We start from the raw sequence: 21,516 nt of genomic DNA on the forward strand, positions 1-21,516 counted from the left end.
GCAACAGTATGCGATCAATGATTATGCCCAAGACAGCAGGGACCCAACAAACACCGTCGTCTCCTCTTCCTCAGTCCTCCATCATCAGCCACTCGCGGCTGCCGACCTTGATCTTGCCCTCGTCGTCCGAGTCATCGTCCGACTCGACCTTCTTCTTGCTAGGCTTCGGCGGTGGCGGAGGCAGCACCCTAGCGGGCGTGCCAATATGCGCATGTAGTGGTGCAATGCGTAACCTCTTCGACAGTCCTGAGCGCTTGGCACCGGGAAGCTTTAAGAGCGCGCTCGCCAGGTTGTCACTGCCCGACGCTGGGACACATCAGCGGGACGCCTGGCCATGATAACTCACCTGCTTTGTACTTGACTGTACGGGGCGTGCCGCTAGGGGTACTGCGAGCTGGCTGCAGAGGCCGCGCAAGAGGTGCTGGCGTGGAGGGTTGAGGGGCCGGGGCCGCCTTTGCAGGGCTTCGTCTGGACGGACCGCTTTCCACCGCGGCTGGGGCGATGACCTCAGTGACCTCCTCGTCGTCGACAGTGACAGGCTCAGTTGCAGGAGCCACAGCTCGGGACGGTGACGCCAGCTTGCGGGGAGAGGTCTCCCCTGGCCCGGCATCAGACTTGCGCTTGCGAGGCGACGCCTTGGAGGCGGCGGGGAGCTCCACAACAGGAGGCTCCGATTGAACAGCAGAAGGAGCCGAGGACGCGGGGAGCTCTACCACTGGCACCTCTGGCTGCGATGACGCCGTGGAACGCTTCGAGGCCGAGGACGTCGGGGCCGAAGCCTTGGTCTTCCTCGGCGCCTTCTCCTTCTTGGCCTTGGGCTTCGGCTTTGGTTTCGGCTTCTTCTTCGTCGGGCTCCACGAGTCATCGGCATCGGCCTGCCTCTGCTCCACCTCCTTGACCTGCTCAATCACGAGGCGCGTCTTGGCGAGCTCGCGGAGCTCGCGCTGTCGGCGCTGCTCCTCCCTGCCCGCCTCGGCCTCCTTCCTCGCCTGGCCACTGCTCGACAGTTGGCGCGAAGAATCCCCCGACGACGAGCCCACGTTTGTGTTGAGCCACGTCGACTCCGAGCTGGACACAGTGGCTTGCGCCCTCGGCGGCAACAGGGGTTCGGACAGGTCGACTGGTGATGCAGCTCCGTCGAGGACCTCGAACCCACTGTTGTCTGGTGGGGTTGCCGGCAGGCTAATCACGTCCAGCTCATCCGCGTCGCCCACCGGAGTCTTGCTCCTCGGAAGCGATGAGCGTGCGGGAAGCTCGACCTCTACACGGCGGGCGGCGGCGGGCGGTGACGACTCGTCGCCATCAGGCGAGACTGCATACGCGATGGGCCGCGGTCGGGCTGGCGTCGACGGCTCTCCGTTTGATGGCGTCATGATCGAGGTCACTGAGAGGTTAGCTTGAGCAAGAGCGGCCATGCACCCCCGTCGACGGGCAAGGCGGGGACGCACTGTGGAAGGGGCGGAGCTCGAGATCCCTCGAGTCATTGGTGGGCGCGCTAGAGAGAGACAGAGTGTGTGGGGAGACCAAGGCCCAGTGCTGTGCTTGCTGTGTCGATAGTGCTAGTACGCGTTTGAGTTCTGCCTCTTCTCTCCTTCTCGACATGTGGTGGGTGTGGTGTAGTAAAGACGACGGATGATGATGGGTTGCACACGGCAACGAGGAATGTGGGGTGCAGTGATGAGTGGGTGGGTGGGTCAACACTAACTAGTCGCCGCAGTACGCCGCCCGCGTGCCAGCCCAGCAGGCGCATTGTTGACGGCGACGCGAGGCGCGTCGAATCCTAGTCACCTTTTTCCGAATTTTGCTTCCGCCCCCTTGTTTGGCTCCAGCAACGGCAGACACGCTTTGGTGGCGGCGGCGACTGATCCATCTCGCTCGACGCGATTCACTTCCATTTCACCTAAATTCCGACCCAGTGAACAATCTGCAAGATCTGCGGCGACTGTCAGTTATCACACAGTCTCATAAGCGAGAAGTGGGAGCGCCAAACCAAATCAACTTACCGCAAGGGCGGGAGGGTCTCACATTGGAGTGTGAGTTGGATGAGCTCAGTTGTGCGACGCCTTCCTTCGATCAATCAATCCCGTGCCACTGGCTACTGACGGTACAAGCGATGTCCATCCATGCTGCCTGCATCAGAGCCACAGCCACGACTGACGACGTCAACGTGTATGTTTAGCCTCAACAACCAACCAGCTGGCCAGCTGCTACCGTTTTTTGATTTTGGGCTCCACCTGACGACCGACCCGATGTGCGGCTCCCAGCTAAAACGAGCCTAGCAGAACCGTGTTACCCATTGTACCCCACTGGGCCTCTCGCCTCGCTCCTTCCCGGCAATCGGCTGAATGGCACTAGATCTATGTCGAGGAATTTGGAGCACATGCTGCCACAGCATTCCTCGGCGCTATCCATTCCAGCATGCCTATGACGCACACGTGAAGCTGTGGAGCCAGAGCTTATAGCGCGTGGTAGCAAGCAACACGCGGACGCGCCACCCCATGGCCAACGGCCGAGACGAGACGAGACGAGACGAGACGAGACGAGACGACGTGCGGCCGCTCACACGGTTACGAGCAAGCTGTTTGCGGGAACATGTGGCTGGGCGTTCTCGTCAGAGGAATGTGTAGAACCAAGGAAGCAGCCATGGCCGCCCACTGACGACGCCCACAGCTCGTCGGGTGGTCGCGTGGGGTGGCATCTGGCATCTGGGCAATGGCCAGTGGCCTGTGGAGCATGGCGGGATTGACGACGCGGGCTAGGACGGACGTGAACGCAAGACGATCTGCATGTGCATCATGGCGACCGCGTGACTCCCGGTTGTGACAAACTGTTTTTGGATCATACGGGCAAGGTTTGTGACGTCGATGGAATGTGTTTGCGCCAAAGACTCCACTCTTTGTGGTGTTATTCCCAGGCCTAAGAGGCGGCACCGAGATAGATTAGCCATCTACACCGTACTGCACGCGCGCCATGTGCTGCGCCACCTGCGTGCCATCCCGCGGGGCGGCGCGCGAGGCACAAGGCGTCGGTTGCCCGGTTGCGACTGTGGGGCCACGCGTTGTCTCGACTGAGCCGCCGCCATTCCTGGCCTAGTCGGGGAGTTTTAGCGCGGAATGGTACATCAAAAGGGGCTGCTCGCAATTGGGAATGGGTGGGGTGGGGTGCATCAGATCGCCCGGCGTTTTCGATAGTCGCAGAGCCGAGGGAGGGGAGGCAGGGAGGGAGGCGGGGAGGGACGGAGGCGGTCGACGAGGAATGTGTAACTGCCGGATGAGCATTGGCGCCGAACACCGCCAATGCACGACGACTACGTCACAATGATCATGATTTCTGCCCCACAATCTGTTTGTAGCCTGTGTGCGGCATTCATGCAAAGTGCGGACAGTAGCCGCGGCTATCAAGTGCGCCGGCGCACACGTACGTCGCGACGTGACGACAATGATTCGGGTCGGTTGTCGTCGGGAAACACGTAGGAGGAATGTAAGATGGCCAAGGTGCGTTGCGTCGACGGCCAGACCGGAGATCCGGCGGCGGTGGCTATTGCAAGACCTGGAAGCCGGCGCCGGCGCGCGTCACGACAGCGCTTTCGGCGGCCGGCGCGGCGGCAGCGGCAGCGGCCGCGTGCTGATGGACTCGGTCGGTCAGGAGTTGCAGGAATCGAGCTCGAGGTTGGTCACTCGTGTGCCTAGAACGAGGTCCCGTTACGTTTTGAAACGGGCTCCGGTCGCTCCACGGCAGCGAGGGTGTAGAGCGGGGCCTGATTGGATCGAGGCCAAGACGACACGAACGCAATCTATTGGTGGGCATATCGCGGGGGAACAGGAACAGGCTGAGGGAGAGAGGGAGCGAGGGAGGAATCAGCAAGCAAGCATTGACAGGCGTGAGCTCCAGGAGCAAGTCAAAATGAACACATGGGGCACAGGGCTTCGAGAAGGACGTGTCCTTGACCGCGGCTGGCTCGGCTGGCTCGGCCCCTGCATGCAGGACACGATAACCATCTAACAAGCAAAGCATCCTCTGATCAATTTTCCCGGAACAGGTCGTTAATGCACAAGGGCCCTTGACCGCGCCTCGAGGGCTTGGCCAGGTGCGAGGAGGTGTTTGTGGTGGCTGCGGCAGGGGGGCGCGTTGTATACCGTGCCGGCAGGACCGACCGACCAGTGCCAAGGGTGTCCGACACGATGAAAATGTAAACATTGGCTCACGCCTGGACCCGAAGCACTGGTCCTCGGGCTTTGAACGCCCTTTCGGTCGTCGGGCGCGTCGCCTTTCTTTCCCTCAGTTCAGGCCGGCCGTTCACACCAGGACCAGGACGCTAGATGGTCGGCCGCTGGCGTGCCGCCCTGGTTCCGCCACCGCCGTGGCTCGGCTCCACACCTACGGCAGTCATAGTCCCCGCACTCTCTGCCTGCCGACCGACGTCTGCCTTGCTCGTTCGCGCGCCTCGCTTAGCGTACACGTCCCCAGGCACCTCGAGAAGATGCACCCAGTGGATGGGATTCCAGGTTACCCACAAGGCACAGCGCCAGGGTCCGAGGATGGCGACACCCTCGCGCTGCAGCGCCGACCGACGCCGGCCGGTGTCGTACAACGGCGCGAGGCAACGACGTATCGCCCGCTCTATCTGCTCCGACCTTGTCATCTGGCCCTTTTCACAGATATACTGCGCGCGCCTGACCGGGCCGGGTACTCTTTGCCTGGGTGTTTAGGCGCTTTTACACGACTTGCATACCGCGGCTCCCCCTTGACGATCCTTGGCACCTTCTCCTCACCCGGCATCACGGCCACGACAACGACAGCCTCGTCCACGCCATACGGCAGACGAACCCCCTCGGTCCCCCCCACCGATCTCTTGCCCTTGGCTCCCTTGCGCAGGCGCCCAGCCTCTCGCACCCGGTGCTGCGTCGGACCGAGCCCTCCGCGGCGGCGGACGTACTGGGCAAACGTACGCGCGTACGGCTGGCCCAGACGTAACGTGTACGGGCCTCCTGTGCTGCCGGCGGCCCCCGTCCCAGGTGCCAAGGGCTTGCGGGCCTGTGCCAACCTTTAATAACACGGCGGCAGTCGGCAAGCTCCCACTCCAAATTGCCCTTTGCCATCAACCCTTCACCCCACCCTACATACATACGCCTGCCGCGATCTGCCGCGCGCCTCACCACCGCCACCATTTATCTCGAGTACATCTCGCACCAAAACTTCAGCGACTTATAGTCGCCCACTACGCACGTCCTTGGCCCCCGCCGACAGCTGCCCGACATTCTCAGCCTATCCGTTCCCTGCGACTTGGGGTTTGTGGGGTCGTTCGGACCGAGGATATTCCAGCCCCGAAGTGCTCTTCGTTCACCACGAGTACTGGGACTGCCGTACCTTCAGATGGTGCACCGTGAGCGGGCGGGCTCGGATGACAGCCGCCCGTCGCTGTCCTCTACCGACAACAACTTTGCCACAGGCAGCAGCACCAGCGCCACAACACCAAGCACCAACACGACCGTCCTCAACTCGCCGATCCGACGCCGCTTCGCCGAGCTGCGCATGTCACTCGAGGAGGTCGAGACGCGCGAGGACATGATCCAGGCGCTGTCCGAGTTTGTCGAGTCGCTCCCTCCGTTTTACGCCGCCGCAGCCGGCCACCATGCCGAAATGCAGAAACGCCAAGGCATCCCAGTCAACATCGACTCTCTGGCCGCCTACTTTTCAAAACTCGAGCAGGCCAGCGTCCCGCCCGAGCACCGGCACATGCAGCAGCACACTCCCCCGGGTTCAGCGACAGCCAACGGCTGGTCGCGAACGACGACCAGTGACCCCATGACGATCAAAAAGCCACCCCACGATGTGGCAGACTCGCGCGCTCCACTTCCGACCGACCCCGACTCGTCACCGCCCAACTTTATAGATTTCGCACCGGCACGACCCCAGCTGTCCAACTTGTTGCGCTCCGAGAGCCGCGACAAGGTGCCCCGCCGAGACTCGGAGTAGTAGTCGCCTCGCTTTTGTCACGAGGCCTTAATGGCGAGCGCCACGGCGGTTCGCCCCCGCACCCCACCACTGTATAGTGCTTGTATCCACCTTGTATCCTTAGTTTGGGACGGTCCCTACCATTTTGCATAGATGCATGGAGTAGGCAGCGCTGACTGGGGTGGCAGGCCCGTCCACAGGGTACACGTGTACCGGAGTGCTCGCGAGGAGGGGTAGCTCGGCGCCTCCTGACGAGGCCGCTCCACAACCTGCAACCACGACTCGGCGACTTGTTTACCTCGGCTCTTTGCAGCGACGGTGCGGCACCAATCTGGAACACTTTGCATCGCTTATGCTAGCGCGTCATGCCGGGGAGCTGTAGTACTTTGATTTACAGGGCCGGAGCAGGCTGGTGCAAAAAATTGCTGCTCGTCGACGCGGCGGGCATGACGCGCAGCGGTGGTGGCGGTGGTGGCGATGGCATGCGCTCTGCACCGATCGTGCAGGCCGCGACGAGTCCGCCGGCGCATCATCGCTCCACAGCAAGAGGGCTAGATGCAGCTCCATGCGACGCCGGGACCAGCAGAATGCCGCACGGCGTCACACGCGGCGGCGGCGGTCGCCACCTCTGCTGTGGGCCGTGGAGTTGGCAACTGAGAAAAAGGCTGGCCCCAGATCCGTGGGGCCGGCGGAATGACAACTGGGACGACGCCATCGCGGACTAACCACCAGCTCAGCTCTGTGCCCATGTAACATGCCAGCGCCGGCAGCCTCTCGCTTCCCTCGAGTCGAGTGGAGCGTGCTTGCCATTCAGCGTCAGCGTCAGCGCCGATCGATCGCCACCACGCGCGCCCCGCCACGGACGCACACGGCTGCTGCAGCCGGTGGCACTCGCCGCTTGGGCGGAACGCGGAACAGCCGCGGCGTTGGGGGTGAGCATGTGTCCGCTCGACACCCTACAGGTGCGCGCCGCGCGTGCGTCCCGCTGTACTGGCACACTACGACCGCCTCGAACGGCGAGATGCACGCCGTGCAATGCAATGTGTGCTCGTGCGAGTCTTGGGGTGGATCACGTGACACCCCAGTCGAGAGCGAGGAATGGAATGGCCAGCGTGGGCACACGTTCCGCGTCTTCTTCAACGAGGATTGCTGGATCACAGACGATATTCTGGGTGCTCTCCCCCTGCTCGAGGGTATGTGCTCGTTACATGCCGCCCCGTGGCAGATACCTCGCGACACATGCCCCGTCTCCCGGTGTCGGGGGTGCTAGATCCGTTCCGTGCTGAGGAATGAATGGCTGCAGGTGGGTCGGTGGCGTGCGGGTTGCCCGACTGGCGATTGATGCAGACACCGACGAGGATTGTGCGTGGCGGCTGCGGCTCGGGTGGCGGCTCGGGTTGGGGGGAGGCCACTCGGCGTGGCGAGAACGCTAGCGCCGGCACGCGCGACGTCGACGTCGGCGCTGCCGAGGCGCAGCCACTTTCCGTCGGGGAGCGCCCTCTGCATGCCCCGAACGCGGTATGCTAGGCCCGTTGGACGCGGAACGCGTCGTCGAGCGCCATCCTTTTGGTGGGCAGTGGGCTGCTAATGCGGTATGGTGAGGCGGGGCGATGCTGGTGTGTGTCACTTGCTGAGAAGCGGCGACGCAGAGTGGGTGGCGAGCACGCTCACACGGCCGGTAGCGATGCCAACGAGCGCTAGGCCGCCGGGGGAACGACCCAGACGGACGCGTACCGCGAGCAGCAAGCACCGCGAGCAGCAAGCACCGCGAGCAGCAAGCGGAATGGCAAACAAGTCCGGCGTCCGCCGCGCCCGTGACCAGGCGATGCTTGTGTCTCACTTGCCGAGAGGCGGCGACGAAGTGGGCGAGCACGCTCACACGGCCAGTAGCGACCCGCGAATGCTGGGGCCGGGCGAACGACCCAGGTGGACGCGTGCGGAGTAGCCAGCGGAATGGCGAGCAAGTCAAAGCCGACACCAAGTCCGCCGTCCGCCGCGCCCGTGATCAGGCCGACATTCCACGATAGAGCCGAGGCAGATTGCGGTGAGCTGGGGTTACGGGCCAGAGGTCACGGGTGCGCTGCCCATCCTCTATTCAGCATTCAGCCGTCAGTAGCGCGCGGGCCGACGCGTCGCTCGTGAGAAGGAGCAGACGGCGCCGAGGTGACCGAAGATTGCCGAGGTTGCGGGCCACCCAGCGGAGGAGGCAGGCAGCGGGGGATGGAGCCGGCTCGCCTGGCCCATCGCGTGCGGCGGACGCACCCCTCGTCCTCAAGTGCACTCGCGCAGCCTTCTTGCAATGTTCGACGCGCCAAAGGGCGAAAGAGTGAATCAACAATCTCCCCTCCCACTCGCTCGGCCCCTTACCGAGCCGCCGCGCCACCGCACAAGCGCGCAAGCCGGTCAAGCGCCGCACCAACGTGACAGCCATGTGGCCTGCCACCTTGCCGCGCGCGCACGCGCCTCGTCGCCTCACACCAGCATCCACACGCACCCCGCCCGTCCTAGTACGTCTACATTCCGCCCTGCATTTTTTGTAAGCCGTGCAGCATACGTGCCAGAGTGTGTAAAAGGGTCGTGCCGCGTTCCAAATAGGGCGGGAGGAAGGCTATTAGCCTCGCAATCTGGTTCCAATTTGGGTCCGATGCCACTGTGCGTCGTGTGCGTCATTGTCACAACCGGTGCCTGAGCGGCCGGCACCCAGTTTCATCGCCTCACGTGGCACTGCACGACCCACGCAAACACTGACTGCAATCCCCGGTGCCAAGCCACTGCATACGGCCTGCACCTGCATCGCGCATCGCATCGCATCATATCCGCAGACCTGGCATCGGGCTACATCCTGCTCACGTCAACATGGCGGGGGACACTCACCACCACGGCATGCTGGACGATGCCTCGTGGCTGCCGTTCACCTCTGACCCAGAGGACTATGACCTCGGCGCGCCGGTCGGTGAGTGCGCACGCGACCCCGCGCGCTAACACGCCAGGCTTCGGGGCGTCGTCGACCGTCTACGCCGCAGTGTTCAACGTGCCCGGCGCCGGCGACGCTGAGTGGTACCCTTGCGCTGTCAAGGTGTCGTCGGCGAGCAGCGACCTGGGCCAGCTGTCCAAGGAGGCGCGGCTGCTCGGGCTCTGTCGCCACCAAAACGTGCTGCGGTGAGTGCTCTACGGCCGGCGTGGTCTCGTGCCGCCCCCGAGCCAAGACACCACCGCGACGCCCCGCGCCCGACCGCCCGCTTGCTTACACACACGCCCAGCGTCCTCGCGACATTCACCCTGCCGCCAGATCACACGCGCGTCGCCATCGTCACCCCGCTCATCGAGGGCGGGTCGCTCGCCGGCGTCCTCGAGTGGCGGATACGCAACGCCGCCGGCACGAGACACACCGGCGCGCTCGACGAGGACGAGACCAAGGCCGTTATCCGGCAGGTGGTCGACGGCCTCGTCTACCTGCACGCCAACGGCTTCCTCCATGTGCGTTGTGTGCACGCACGCCCGCGCGCGTGTTTGGCCGTGCCTCGTCGCACAGTCGGTTAGCAGAGCTGACGCGTGACACCCAGCGTGACTTGAAGGCCGGCAACCTGCTGCTGCAGCCCGACGGCACCGTCCTCCTCGCCGACTTTGGCGTCGGCGGCGACATGAACATGCCGCCCACGCCGGCCGCCGAGCGCCCGCCACCGGTCGACGCCGTGCGCTTTGATCGCCCGGGCATGCACATTCTCCCGAAGCCGTCCGAGGCCGCCCGGCCAGTGCTCGTCAAGGAGATTGGCAAGCGCCAGAGCTTTGTCGGCACGGTGCGTCGTGCCATGTCGTGCTGCATGCGTGCGCATGCTAACCCCGCAGCCGTCGTGGATGGCGCCAGAGGTCATCCTCGGGCAGCTGTATGACGCAAAGGCCGATATCTGGAGCCTGGGCATCACCATCATCGAGCTCGCGCACGGCTCGCCCCCGCGCAACGGCAAGGTGTCGGACGTGCTCACCGCGACGGCCACGACGGCCCCGCCAAAACTCGACAAGGGCTTCAGCAAGCACATGCGCGAGTTTGTCGACGCGTGCCTGCAAAAGGACCCGGCGCTGCGCCCCACAGCTGCCAAGCTCGCCGAGCACCCGTGGCTCCGGGGCGCCAAGAAGCCGGCCTTCCTCGCCGAGTCGCTTCTCGGCGACGTGCCGGGCCTGAGAGACCGGCAAGAGCTGCGCCGCGTGCCGACGTCGTCGTCGATCGTATCCGGCGCCCCGTCCTGGGACTTTGGCTACTCTGTCCCGCCGTCCCCAGTCGCGAGATTCGGCCCGCCCCTCGTCTCGTCCCCGACCGCAACGTCACCCGAGGGCGGCTTCCCCCAGCTCTCCTCATACCGGCCGCAGAGCCGCTCGTCGTCTCGCGGCGGCGACTGGATATCCTCGTCGCCCAGAATAAGCCTGCACCAGTGGGCCGAGCGCACGGCCGACAGCTCGCTGCCCCCGACCCCCGTCGAGGGGTACGCGAGCGCGTGGCCGAGCCCACGGCGCACGGGGTCCGAGTCGGGCCGGCCGCGCTCCGGCACCGCGCCGCCGTCGGCGCACCGCATCATCCGGCGCGGCAAGTCGGTGAGCTTCAGCGACGGGCTGAACAACGCGCCGGATTTCGAGAGCCCGCTGCGCCAGAGCGCCGCCGTGCCCGAGGACGCGGTCGTGCTCGAGCAGCCCGAGACGCCGACGCTGGCCACGAGCCCGGTGAACCGGATGAGCGCGCTCGCGCTCGCCGACAGCCCGCGCGCGCTCGCGATCGACATCCCGCGCGCCGGCTCGCGCGACCGCACGCCCGTCGGCTCGGTCGACCACAGCGAGGGGACGGCCGCGCGCCTGCTCGAGCGCCCGCGCGCCATCGACATCCCGCGGGCGGGGTCGCGCGATCGCACGCCCGTCGGCTCGGTCGACCACGCGCACGAGGGCACGGCCGCGAGACTGCTGGAGCGGTACGACGCCGACGCCCGCGAGGAGGCTGCCTCGCGCGACCGTACCCCTGCGGGCTCGGTCGACCACGGGCACGGGCATGGCCCCGGCCTGGCCATTAGCATCCCGCCCGCGCCGTCGCGCGACCGCACCCCCGTCGGCTCGGTCGACTACCACCACGAGGTGCCCATGATCCGCGTGCCGTCCAAGGAGAAGCACGGCTGGCTCCACCGCTCAAAGTCGGACAGGAAGAAGGACCAGCCAAAGTCGGACCACAAGGACGGCTTCACTGCCATTGTCGGCAGCGTCTTCTCGCACCGCCGCAAGCGCTCCTAGCGAGCGTCGCCGTCGCAAACTACATTCCACCAACTCCATCATTTCACCCATTCACGCACTGCACGACTTTCAGTCCACCATTGTACTCGCTGCCGTGCAGCACACGTCTGCGGCCACGGCCTTGGCCCGTTCCTGTATCGTTATGCCATTATCATCACATGAGACGGTGCGGGGGGTAGTGCGCGCCGTTTGAGGGTGTGTCCGTGGAAGGGAAGGAGTCTATGGGTTCTGGTGTGGACGGGCCTTCCTACACCATGACTACGCTGGCACCAGCGATGAGGGCGACCGCAGCGACGACGGCGATGGCGACCGGGCCGAAGCTCGCTCCGTCGCGGACGGCGTACGAGCCAGCCTTGGCGGCCGCGCCAGACTGGGTCACGACGGTCGAGCCGGCCGCGTTCGTGGTCGTGACCGCCGACCCACTCGGGAGGTTGCTAAAGCTCATGCCCTGCGTCCAGGTGAAGTACGCGTTGGACGAGAGCGCCTCTGTCGGGATGCCGTTACCGACAGTCGAGTAGGTGACGCAGTTTGACGACGCGGGGGTCGAGTACGGCGCGGGCGGCGTGACCGTCTGCCCGACCGTGAAGAAGCCGACCGTGCCGCCCTGCGTAAACGTGCCCGTGTAGCGCTGGGCAAAGGTCGACGTCTGGCCGTTGGGCTGCGGGTAGATGCCGGGCGGGTACGCCGCGTCGGCGTCGCACTCTGTAAACGAGTTGTTGGTGTAGTCGCCCGGCATGATCCAGTTACATCCCATCTCGTCGAGCGTGTGCTGGCACTCTGCCGCGGCCGTGTAGGTCCCGTTCTCGGCGATGCAGATGCGCAGGCAAAACTCCTGGTACGAGATGTAGCTGGCGGGTCAGTCGACTCAAGTATGGCAACCCACTTCATCCACTCCTCGTACGACACGTCGTGGCCCGTGGCGTTGGAGGTGACGTTGCCGCCGACGGGGTTGCCGTCGCCCGACTGGCCGTGCGGGTCGAGCTCGCCGCCCTCGTCCCCGGGCGCGACGTTGAGGCGCGTCAGGTCGGCCCACCCGTGGATCTGGTAGTAGAGCGGCGTCTTGACAAAGTGCACAGCCTGGAACGTGCCGTCTGGGATGACGCGCGCGTCGTTGCGCGGCTGGAGGCACCACGCCACCTGCTCCGTCTCGGTGTTGCCGATCGTCGAGCCCGGCGTCGGCGGCGCGAAGATGCAGCTGGGGGGTGAGTCTGCGCTGGGCGTCAAAGGGGAGGCAGCGCCACTCACAAGTCGTTGATGCTGTTGAGCGAAATGAGGCGCGAGTACGACGACTGGTTGACGGGCGTGCCGAGGACCGCGGCGGTCGGGTTGGTCACGCCCATCGTGCCCGTGGCCGTGACCTGGGCGTGTGTCTGGGCGTGAGCAGCTGCACATTGCTGAGGGTCTAGCTGGACTCACCACGCCAGCGGCGAGAGCGGCGGCAGCGTAGAGGGCGGCGAGTGGAGTCATGGTGGCGGCAAGTTGAGAGAAGAGGAGGTGCTGAGGAGTTAGCCAGCTGCACAATGCGGGGGGTGGGGAAGGGAAGGGTGGCAACGACGCGCAGCACGCTGCGACGCTACCCACCCTCGCCGCAGCAACTCACAGCTGCGAAGACCAAAGGCCAAGGGCTCTCCTAAAGCGGGGTGCTAGGTGGGAAGCAGGTCAACGATGAGTGGGAGGAAGACGGCGCAGTCGCGTTTATAGTCGATGGGGGTTGCAGGCCTCGCGACGCGGCGACGGCGTGTCGACTCGTTGCCCGCTCTCGCCTCGGTACCTTGCACCTTGGTTGCATCCTTGCTGCGTCGCGGTCGTCGTCGTCGTCGTAGTCGTGTCGAGTGCGCGAGGCGGAAGGCAAGAAAGATGGACGGCGGCGACGACAAGTGACGACGACTGACACACCGCCCTGGTGCTATTTTGGTCACTCGGTGCCCACGATAGCAGGGCCTGGGCGGGGTACCGTCAGTGGATCGGTGGGCGGCGGCGCCACAGACGCGACTCGACGTGGCAAGACGCGCGCCTGACGACGAGGACAAACAACTTGCGACGACTGCACTCTGCCTCGTCCACAACACCGACACATACGCTGCGCCTGGTAGATCCGCCCTGCACCGTCCTGCGCGTTGTTTCACCCACATTTACTCCCCGCTGCGCGCTCCAGATCCCGTGCCACACATCATCGCCCCCCTGGCCCATACATACCTCGCAGCAACATCCTCGCACTGACTGTGCATCTAACGTACACTAACCCACAATCCTAGATTACAGCGATCGCACCCGGGCGCTTGACGCGCGGGCGGAATGACGAACAGTGCGCCACACGCTCCTACAACCCCTCCACGGCCTTCTGCACCCATGCGTTGCCGTCAAAGCGCTCCTTGAACTCGTCGGCGGTGCGGCGCAGCTCCTTCAACTGCTGCTCCTCAGACGCCCCTTCCGTGCGGCTGCGCCACGTCTCGAGGAAGGAACGCATGAGCTCGGTGCCAGCTTCGACCTCAGTCTTCGGCAACTTCGGCTCTGGCGCGGGGCTGTCACCAAAGTCTTCGAGCTCCTCAGCCTTCCTCTTCGCCAGCTTGACCACGCTTTCCGGGAAGCGAGCGAGCTCGGCGACGTGAATACCGAAGCTTTGGTCGCTATGGCCGTCGACAACCTGGTACAGCAGTGTAATCTCGCGGTCCTGCTTCGAGCCCTCGGGCGCCTGGCGAACCTCGGCGCGGACCTGAAGGTTCTTGACCCACTCGAGCTGGTCGGCGAGCGTCGTGAGCTCGTGGAAGTGGGTCGCGAACAGGCAGAAGCAGCGAATGTTGTTGGCAATGTGTCTAAGGTCAGCGCACGCAGTCTTGGGCATACTCACTCGCTGATAGCCCATGCCAGGCCAAAGCCGTCGTACGTCGATGTTCCGCGCCCAAGCTCGTCAATGATGATCAACGAGTCGCGCGTCGCCGAGCGCAAGATGGTGGCGGTCTCGAGCATCTCGGCCATGAACGTCGAGACACCCTTGAGCTGGCTGTCGCCTGCACCGACACGCGCCAGGATGCAGTCAAAGATCGGCAGCTCTGCCGAGTCGGCCGGCACAAAGCAGCCCACCTGGGCCATGAGCGCAATGGTACCCAGCTGGCGGATGTACGTCGATTTACCGCCCATGTTTGGCCCAGTGATGACATGGAACTCGCTCGTGCCTGCGGTATCAGCGCCACACTTTGTCCGCCACTCACCCTTGCGCATCTCATGGTCGTTGGAGATGAACTGGATGTCGTCCTGGACCTCCAAGCATGGGTGGCGAGCGCCGTGAATCACCACATCACCCGAACCCTTCTCCTTGATCGTGGGCTTGATGTATGGGATCGGGGCGCTCACAGCAATCTGGGCGAAGCTGAGGATGACATCGAGCGCCGCAACGAGGTCATCGAGCTGCTCGAACACGGGGATGTACGACGCAGCAATCTGGACCACCTCTTTGACGAGGTGGCGCTGCTTCTCCTCGTAGTTGTCCTGCAGGGTTGAGAACTCGTCGCTGAGGTCGCGCAGAGTGTCGGTCGTGAAAATAGTGCCCGACTTCTGCGTCGACAGCTCGATGTACTGCTTCTTGTTGCGAATGAGCCCGGCCTCGGCCTTGGTGATGCGGAATGAGTACTTGTACACGTGGTGGTTCTCCAGATGGAGCTTCTTGTCGGTGTCGAGACCAAGGGCCTTACCCACGCGCCTGTGCTCGGCATCTAGCTCGTCGCGGACGCCCACGAGCTTGTCGCGGAAGCTCTGGAGCTCATTATCCAGAGTGGGGAGAAGCACAAAGTTGTGGTTCTGCAGCTCGTCGAGGTCGATCGTGTTTTCAACCATCTCGGCATACTTGTCAAGCATCTCCGAGTGACCTTTGAGCGCGTCGGTGAACCTAGTGTCGAGGACGGCGCCGTGCTCCGGGTTGGCCTCCTTGACGCTGTCAAGGTGTTCGATGATGCGCGGGAGCTATCGTCAGCGCTGGAACCACGGCGCCAACTCACGACCTGAACGGCCTGGTAGACGCGCACAACGTCCTCGAGGCCAGCCTGGCCACGGTGGAAGCGCTTCGAGATACGGTGGAAGTCGGGAATCTTCTTCAAGCAGTCGTCCTGCACCGTAGCGCGCGTGACCGTGTCGTCGACAAACATGCCGACAATGTTCTGCCGCTCAAGAATCGAGTGGAGGTTGACAAGCGGCTGCTTGAGCCACCGCGCCAGCAGTCGCTGGCCCTGCGACGTCCGGCAGTAGTTGAGCAGGCCGTACAGGCTCATGTTCTTGCTACTGCCAAGCTCGGGGTTGGGCATGAGGTTGAGAGCCTTGAGCGCACTGGCGTCGAGCTTCATGTACTGCGACAAGTCGTGGTTGTGGAGCTTGAAGGTGCCGTGGACCAGCGAGTCTGACAGGAGGCCAAGGTACGAGATGAGCGCCGAGAGCGCGGACATTGCCTGCTTGAGGTCGTGCTCAGCTGCACAGTCAGCACCTTCCAAAAGCCCCCAACCTACGCAAAACGCTCGGGTGCGTGTCGTTCAACAGCCGCCCGAGATCCTGCACCACGCTCGATGGCTGGAACTCTGACGCCTTGCGCTCCGTAACAATGACACCGCACCGCTCGACCAGCGTGCGGACCTTTGCGAGCTCGTGGTCGGCGTGCTTGGCGTCCTCCTGCATGATACACTCCTTGATGCCGAGCTGGATGATGAGCGACTCGGTGTTGCCGTAGTGCTCGTCCTCTGGGAACTCTGCGACGCCGATCGTCTTGTCCTGCACGTCGACAAACGCGGCGCCGACGGTGCGCACCCCGTCCTTGATGTACACGCGCAGGGCCATGCTCACGGCGTTGGCGAGCAGGTCCTCGTGGGCGAAGAGCAGGTCCTCGACCTGGGACAGGTTGCCCGGCGACGCCTGCTTGGCGAGGAACCACTGCGTGTGGTTCTTGCGGCCGCCGGCGCCGTCGACGGGCTCGTATATCTCGACGCGCATCTGCTTGGTCGTCAGGCAGTCGCGGAGGAAGGCCTTGGCGAGCGTCATCGACACGGTGGCCGAGGGAAGGCCCTTGGCCGAGGACGACGACCCAGGCTTCGAGGAAGGCGAGCCGAGGTACTTGAGCACATTGGTCGTCTTGTACACCTGCTCGGCGATGAGAAGCGCGTCGGGGCCGTGCGCTGAGAAGTAGTCGCCTCGGTCGAACAGGCGGACCAGGCCGTCCGAGCGCGGAGGCATGCGCTCGACGAACCGCACGAATCGGTCCTCCTGGTCCTTGTCTGGCGCGTCAACATTACCGCGACGCGACGCGTGAACGCACCCATTTCAAACTGCGGCTTGGCCGCCGATGACTCCTTATCGTACATTGGCTGCTGTCAGTCGCGCATGCGAGGGATCACTCACCATTTTGGAGTAGTCTGTGGTGTATGCAGTGGTGAAGGAAGGTCAAAGTCAACATCACAGGTGACTGGATTCATGACGCGTACTGCCCGACGCGTTGCGGAACCAAAATCGCGTTGCTCTTCTCCACTCGCTGCTGCTCATGATATACTACGTTACATTACGCCACGCCCAAAGGCCTGGCGGCTCTGATAGGCCACTCATGCACGCTCCCCACGCCTCTGCCAGTGCTACGACATCTATGGACCCATCTGCTCGTCCTCCTCGGCGCTCTCGAACAAGAAGTTGGCAGCCAGCTCCTCGTTCCTGTCGCAGAGGAGGTACGCCTGGAGGACGACCTGGCGGTCGAAGCCGAGCTGCTCAAGCTGTGGTTGTTAGCACATAGCAGTTGGGAGGTTTCTATCACGCACCCTCTCAACAGCGGCGGCCTCGTCGTGCGTCAAGTTGACCTGCATGACCTGCTGGCCTCCATAGTCCTCGCCGCCGTCGAGGTCGTCGTCCGACAGACCGAGGAGGTCGTAGAGCGCCTGAGGGTTCTGGTTGATGATCTGGGCCAGAGCGGGATTTGATGCCGCAATCTGCTGGAGAAGGGGCTGGATGAGAGCAGGGTTCTCCTGCACAGCCTGACGAATGCGCTGGATCTGGGGAGAGTTGGCAATGGCGTTCAACGACTCGGCGTCGGGTCCACCAGCAGCTCCGGCAGCTCCAGCAGCACCAGCGCCGGCAGGGATGCCGCGGTCACGGTTCATAGCAGCCTCGGCAGCCTATTCTTGTTAGCACGGTTGGCATACAATAACGGCGGGGACTCACAGCAAAGAGGTTGTCGGCACCGGCGCCGGACGACGTCGTGGTGGCGGCAGCGGGCGCGGCGGGGGCGGGGGCAGCAGCCGGGGCAGCGGGAGCGGCCGGAGCGGCGGCAGGAGTAGCAGCGGCCTACAAGTTAGAGCCCGCTCCAGTCTCTAAACTTACAGGAGCGCGAGGCGCGGCAGGAGCGGCCGCGGGGGCCTCAGGCTCAGTCTCGGGGATGTTGCCCTGTTGGTGTCAGAGTTGGCTGGCAAGGCAGTAAGTTTGCGAACTCACGCTCATGAGGTACTCGACAGCGCGGTCGGGGTTGTTGAAGCTGGCACGGAGGGCGCGGACGACCTGGTCGCGCTCAAAGCCCATCTCGACAATGCCGTCGATAGCACCCTGGAGAGCCGAGCCGGTGAGGAACGACGAGCCGTAAGCGGCGCCACCCTCGGCGGGGGCAGCCTCGGCAGCGGCCTCGGTGGTGGCGGGGGCGGCAGCAGGCGCGGCAGGCTCGGCAGCGGCGGCAGGCGCCGCAGGGGCGGGCTCAGCAGCAGCGGGGGCGGGGGCGGCAGCAGCGGCGGCCGACGACGAGGCAGCCGCAGCGGCGGGGGCGGCGGGCTTAGGCTGGCGGGTGAGCACTTCGAACTAGCCCCATCACCCACCTTGGAAACCATCACGACGAGGAAGTCCTTCTCCTTGATCTTGAGCTCGCCGACGGTCGCGTCATCCTTGAGAATCTTGCCTGATAAGGTCAGCGTGCGCTCGGTGCTCGCTGTTTGCGCGGCCAACTCACCCGAGTAGATGAGCTTCTGGTTCTCGGCGGGGAAAGACTGCGCCTCCTGAATCTTGCGCTTGAGGTCGCCAACCTGTGCCCACGATCAGCAAGTGCGTGTGCGCTGGCGCTCGGCTGAGCGTGTCGGCGGCGTAAACATACCGTCTCGTTGGCCTCGGCGTCGACCGTGAACAGCTGCATGGGTTAGCTCTGCACTGGCTGCGGCCATGCGTACCTTGTTCTGGACCGTCTTGAACGTGATCTTGGTCATTGTAGGCGAAAGTGACGGTGTAGTGGGAAGAGTGATCGTTGAACGAGTGGAACCTGTTGTACACTAAGCGTTGTGCGGTCGTGGTGGTGGATGGTGCGGGATCGGTGACGACACGCTGCAGCAAGGATTGTTCTAGGCGCGGGGCCAGCGTTGGCGCCTGCGAGGCGAGACCGACGGGGCCCTAGGCGTGTAAAGTGGCAACGCGGTCAGTGTCGTCACGTGAAACGACAGGATCCACGGATGTCTCCGGAGGCGACAGTTTCGGGCATTATTCTTAAGACCGACGCCCCTTCGCCGAGTGCCACAAATAAAATGATAATCAGAATGACACGTATTTCGTCATCAAAGTGAACGCTCAAGCTTGGACAAGCCCGCTAGGTTGCGTGCCCTGCAGCCTGGCGACTGGTTGGCTGGCTGCTGGCTGCCTCCGTCCACGCCGCCCTCTGCCTCCTGCCGCTGGCCGCCCTCCTCGCAGAGTTTGTGCAAGGTCCCTTCGAGGCTCTGAAGCTCCCTCTATACCTCAAGGTCGCCATTCCGGTTCGTGTTGCCCCCATCCAAGAGTCGACTCTCAACATAGCTGACACCGCGGAACAGCAAGATGTCGTCGTCGTCCTCCAAGATCAGGGCCTTTGAGCTCCAGTCCAAGTGCGTTGGCGCCAGCGAGCGAACGAGCTGGCTGCGGAAACGAGACAAGACAGCGCTGACAAGTCGCAGGAACAAGCAGGACCTCCTTGCTCAGCTCACCGAGCTCCGCACTGAGCTCTCGACTCTCCGCGTCCAGAAGGTCGTTGGTGGCTCGTCGTCCAAGCTCACCAAGATGTGCGTTGATTTGAAGATTTGGCCGGGGGGCAGGTGGCGGGTTGGAGGCTGGCGTGTGCGCCGTCGAGTGACCTGGAGACGAGCGCAGGCGCCAGGCAACGAGCACGGGGGAGACGGAGAGGAGACGAGGCCACGCCAGAGCAAGCGCCGAGCTAACACGCCGCAGCAACACTGTCCGCAAGTCGATCGCCCGCGTCCTCACGGTCATCAACCAGAAGCAGCGCCAGAACCTGCGCGAGTTCTACAAGAAGTCGAAGTACCTCCCCCTCGACCTCCGCAACAAGAAGACTCGCGCCATCCGCCGCCGCCTCACCGCCAAGGAGCAGGCTGCCACCACCGAGCGCGCCCACAAGAAGGCCGTCCACTTCCCCCAGAGGAAGTACGCTCTCAAGGCATAAAATGTTCGATGACATCGTGTCGCCGGGCTCATCGGGCATCCATGCATGAGTGTAACACCATCGACACCGCAATCGGTACGCGCGCGATGCAGACGATTGTGGATTGGAGGCGATTGGGGTTGGGGTGGAGATTTTTCGGCCGGCAGATGGGAGGCGCAGCCAGGGGTCGAGCTCGCACGACGGCATGTCCGGCATGCGCACCACTGCTCGCGGCGAGTGGTGTCGTGTGCTCGTCGGTGCTGTCTGCTTTGCGGACGTTGCAGTTGGCCCGGTGTGCCGGTATCAAGGCTGTGACAAGCTGGGCCGAGACACAAGCGCAGGGCCAGCCAACAGCCTGGACGTCTCACTTACATCTCACGATACTAACGCGTGTGCTGTGCAACGGAGGGCGAGCGTTGTGCCCTCAGAGCGCGACGATGTTGGTCGCCGAGCCGACAGTGTCAGTTAGCGCCGCGCAGAGTGACCGAACTGGACGAGGGTTGGTGACTCTGGTGGACATGTGGGAGGCATCTCGGCCCTCTGGTGCTTGTCGTGTGCACAAGACCCGTCGTGGGCACAAGCTCCCCGCTTGCACATGGCCAGCAGGAGATGGCGAGCAGGCCATCCCAGGTTGTTTGGCGCCGTGCTGGTACAACAGTGCATAACCTTACAACATACCACCGTACTCGACATGTTCCCAAGACAGTCCCCACCCATCCCCTAGTCCGAGTCATCATAGTACCTCCCTCTGAAGCCGCCGAACGCGCCATAGCGATCCGGCGTGAGGGTCCTGGTGTCGCTGCCGCTCTCGTCCCCTTTGTCCGTCCCGGCGTCGTCAGACTTGCTGTCCATGCTCTCGAGCTCGAGCTCCATCCCGTCGTCTGACTTGTCCTCGGCGTAGTCTGGCCGGCTGCCCGGGTTGTCCATCTGGCGGTCAGTTCGCCTCACCAAAAAGTTAACTGACCATAGCGATGAACCCCAGCGCCACTTGCTCGCGCGGGTTGATCTTGAGCGCGCTCTCGAACCACTTGCGTGCTTGCCGCAACAGGCCCTCGTTGGGAGGGGGAACGTTGGCTCCGACAGAATCGACACTTGTAGCTGGGTACGTCAGCTTCTGCCGGAGGTAGCCACCTACCAGTTGATGAGGACTCGACAGACGACTGTCGTCCTCGAGCTGCTGGCTCCGCTGACGGGTCGTACTCGGACCCCTGTAGGGCCTTCGGCTGCGCCATGTAGAAGCAGATCATGCCAGAGTATGTGTGAAGCGATGGAGATAGGAGGTAGGGGTACGACGTGAGGTATGTCTCCAGCTCGTCGAGCGCGGGGCGGTACCGGCCAGCCTTGATGTGGAAGAGGACGAGCTCGGCGAGGATGGCGGGTCGCTTGTCGTATCAGCACAGCGCCACAGTGGCCACTCACGTCGCCCTCGGGCATGGATATCTGCAGATTCTTGAGCCAGCGCTCGACGTCTCTCGTCTGCTGAGGCTGCGTCTGGCTCTGCGTCCCGGCTGGCGCCTCGGCGTCCGTCTCTGCCGTCATGAGATACAGCCCCCAGCGCCACCTCTCCCGCCAGTTGACGTCTGGGCAGCGTACCTGGGGGGCGAGGTTAGTCGTGGCCCACAACATGCCACCTCACGCCACATACCAAGATGCCCCAGGCGCGGCGTGCACGGTCCAGCTCGCCGCGGAGGATGCACGCATAGATGCAGTCGACAAGGTTGTAGATGTACGCTCCGCGCACTGTGCGCGGCCGGTCGGGGTCATTGGGCTCTGGGTTGAACTTGTACTTTCCCACCATCGCGCGGGTGCGAGCCGGTGATTGTTAGGGGCTGCGAGGCCGCTGTATGCTCGACGCGATGAGAGTGTTGTTGATGATGCCCGTGGCTGCTGCC

The 21,516-nt window shown here is 63.9% G+C and overlaps 8 protein-coding genes across 8 annotated transcripts; 3 read left to right on the forward strand and 5 right to left on the reverse strand.

Moving 5' to 3' along the window:
• Positions 1-70: 70 nt before the first annotated feature.
• Positions 71-1,373, reverse strand: Q8F55_003828 (uncharacterized protein; the record flags this gene model as incomplete). The annotated part of the gene is made up of 2 exons (XM_069352355.1): positions 71-306; positions 347-1,373. The coding sequence occupies 2 exons, from the start codon at positions 1,371-1,373 to the stop codon at positions 71-73; spliced, it is 1,263 nt and encodes a 420-aa protein (XP_069209773.1).
• A 4,000-nt stretch (positions 1,374-5,373) lies between these two features.
• Q8F55_003829 (uncharacterized protein) lies at positions 5,374-5,976 on the forward strand (the record flags this gene model as incomplete). The annotated part of the gene is made up of 1 exon (XM_069352356.1): positions 5,374-5,976. One exon carries the CDS (start codon positions 5,374-5,376, stop codon positions 5,974-5,976), a length of 603 nt encoding a protein of 200 aa, XP_069209774.1.
• A 2,835-nt stretch (positions 5,977-8,811) lies between these two features.
• On the forward strand, positions 8,812-11,223 carry Q8F55_003830 (uncharacterized protein; the record flags this gene model as incomplete). The annotated part of the gene is made up of 5 exons (XM_069352357.1): positions 8,812-8,908; positions 8,946-9,114; positions 9,216-9,432; positions 9,519-9,752; positions 9,802-11,223. The coding sequence occupies 5 exons, from the start codon at positions 8,812-8,814 to the stop codon at positions 11,221-11,223; spliced, it is 2,139 nt and encodes a 712-aa protein (XP_069209775.1).
• A 247-nt stretch (positions 11,224-11,470) lies between these two features.
• Q8F55_003831 (uncharacterized protein) lies at positions 11,471-12,690 on the reverse strand (the record flags this gene model as incomplete). Its single annotated transcript, XM_069352358.1, has 4 exons — positions 11,471-12,071; positions 12,107-12,418; positions 12,469-12,593; positions 12,640-12,690. The coding sequence occupies 4 exons, from the start codon at positions 12,688-12,690 to the stop codon at positions 11,471-11,473; spliced, it is 1,089 nt and encodes a 362-aa protein (XP_069209776.1).
• An 853-nt stretch (positions 12,691-13,543) lies between these two features.
• msh2 lies at positions 13,544-16,602 on the reverse strand (the record flags this gene model as incomplete). The annotated part of the gene is made up of 7 exons (XM_069352359.1): positions 13,544-14,036; positions 14,072-14,396; positions 14,433-15,180; positions 15,216-15,679; positions 15,717-16,475; positions 16,517-16,565; positions 16,600-16,602. 7 exons carry the CDS (start codon positions 16,600-16,602, stop codon positions 13,544-13,546), a joined length of 2,841 nt encoding a protein of 946 aa, XP_069209777.1.
• A 233-nt stretch (positions 16,603-16,835) lies between these two features.
• Positions 16,836-18,428, reverse strand: RAD23 (UV excision repair protein rad23; the record flags this gene model as incomplete). Its single annotated transcript, XM_069352360.1, has 9 exons — positions 16,836-16,961; positions 17,007-17,360; positions 17,407-17,529; positions 17,566-17,628; positions 17,677-18,009; positions 18,048-18,127; positions 18,179-18,251; positions 18,320-18,352; positions 18,393-18,428. 9 exons carry the CDS (start codon positions 18,426-18,428, stop codon positions 16,836-16,838), a joined length of 1,221 nt encoding a protein of 406 aa, XP_069209778.1.
• Positions 18,429-19,026: 598 nt separating this feature from the next.
• On the forward strand, positions 19,027-19,645 carry rpl35 (60S ribosomal protein uL29; the record flags this gene model as incomplete). Its single annotated transcript, XM_069352361.1, has 3 exons — positions 19,027-19,073; positions 19,143-19,247; positions 19,414-19,645. 3 exons carry the CDS (start codon positions 19,027-19,029, stop codon positions 19,643-19,645), a joined length of 384 nt encoding a protein of 127 aa, XP_069209779.1.
• A 699-nt stretch (positions 19,646-20,344) lies between these two features.
• On the reverse strand, positions 20,345-21,422 carry Q8F55_003835 (uncharacterized protein; the record flags this gene model as incomplete). The annotated part of the gene is made up of 5 exons (XM_069352362.1): positions 20,345-20,551; positions 20,589-20,722; positions 20,760-21,006; positions 21,044-21,217; positions 21,270-21,422. The coding sequence occupies 5 exons, from the start codon at positions 21,420-21,422 to the stop codon at positions 20,345-20,347; spliced, it is 915 nt and encodes a 304-aa protein (XP_069209780.1).
• Between the last annotated feature and the right edge of the window lie 94 nt (positions 21,423-21,516).

The sequence above is a fragment of the Vanrija albida genome (assembly GCF_041260175.1).
Source record: "Vanrija albida strain AlHP1 chromosome Unknown contig_3, whole genome shotgun sequence".
Classification (NCBI taxonomy): Eukaryota; Fungi; Basidiomycota; class Tremellomycetes; order Trichosporonales; family Trichosporonaceae; genus Vanrija; species Vanrija albida.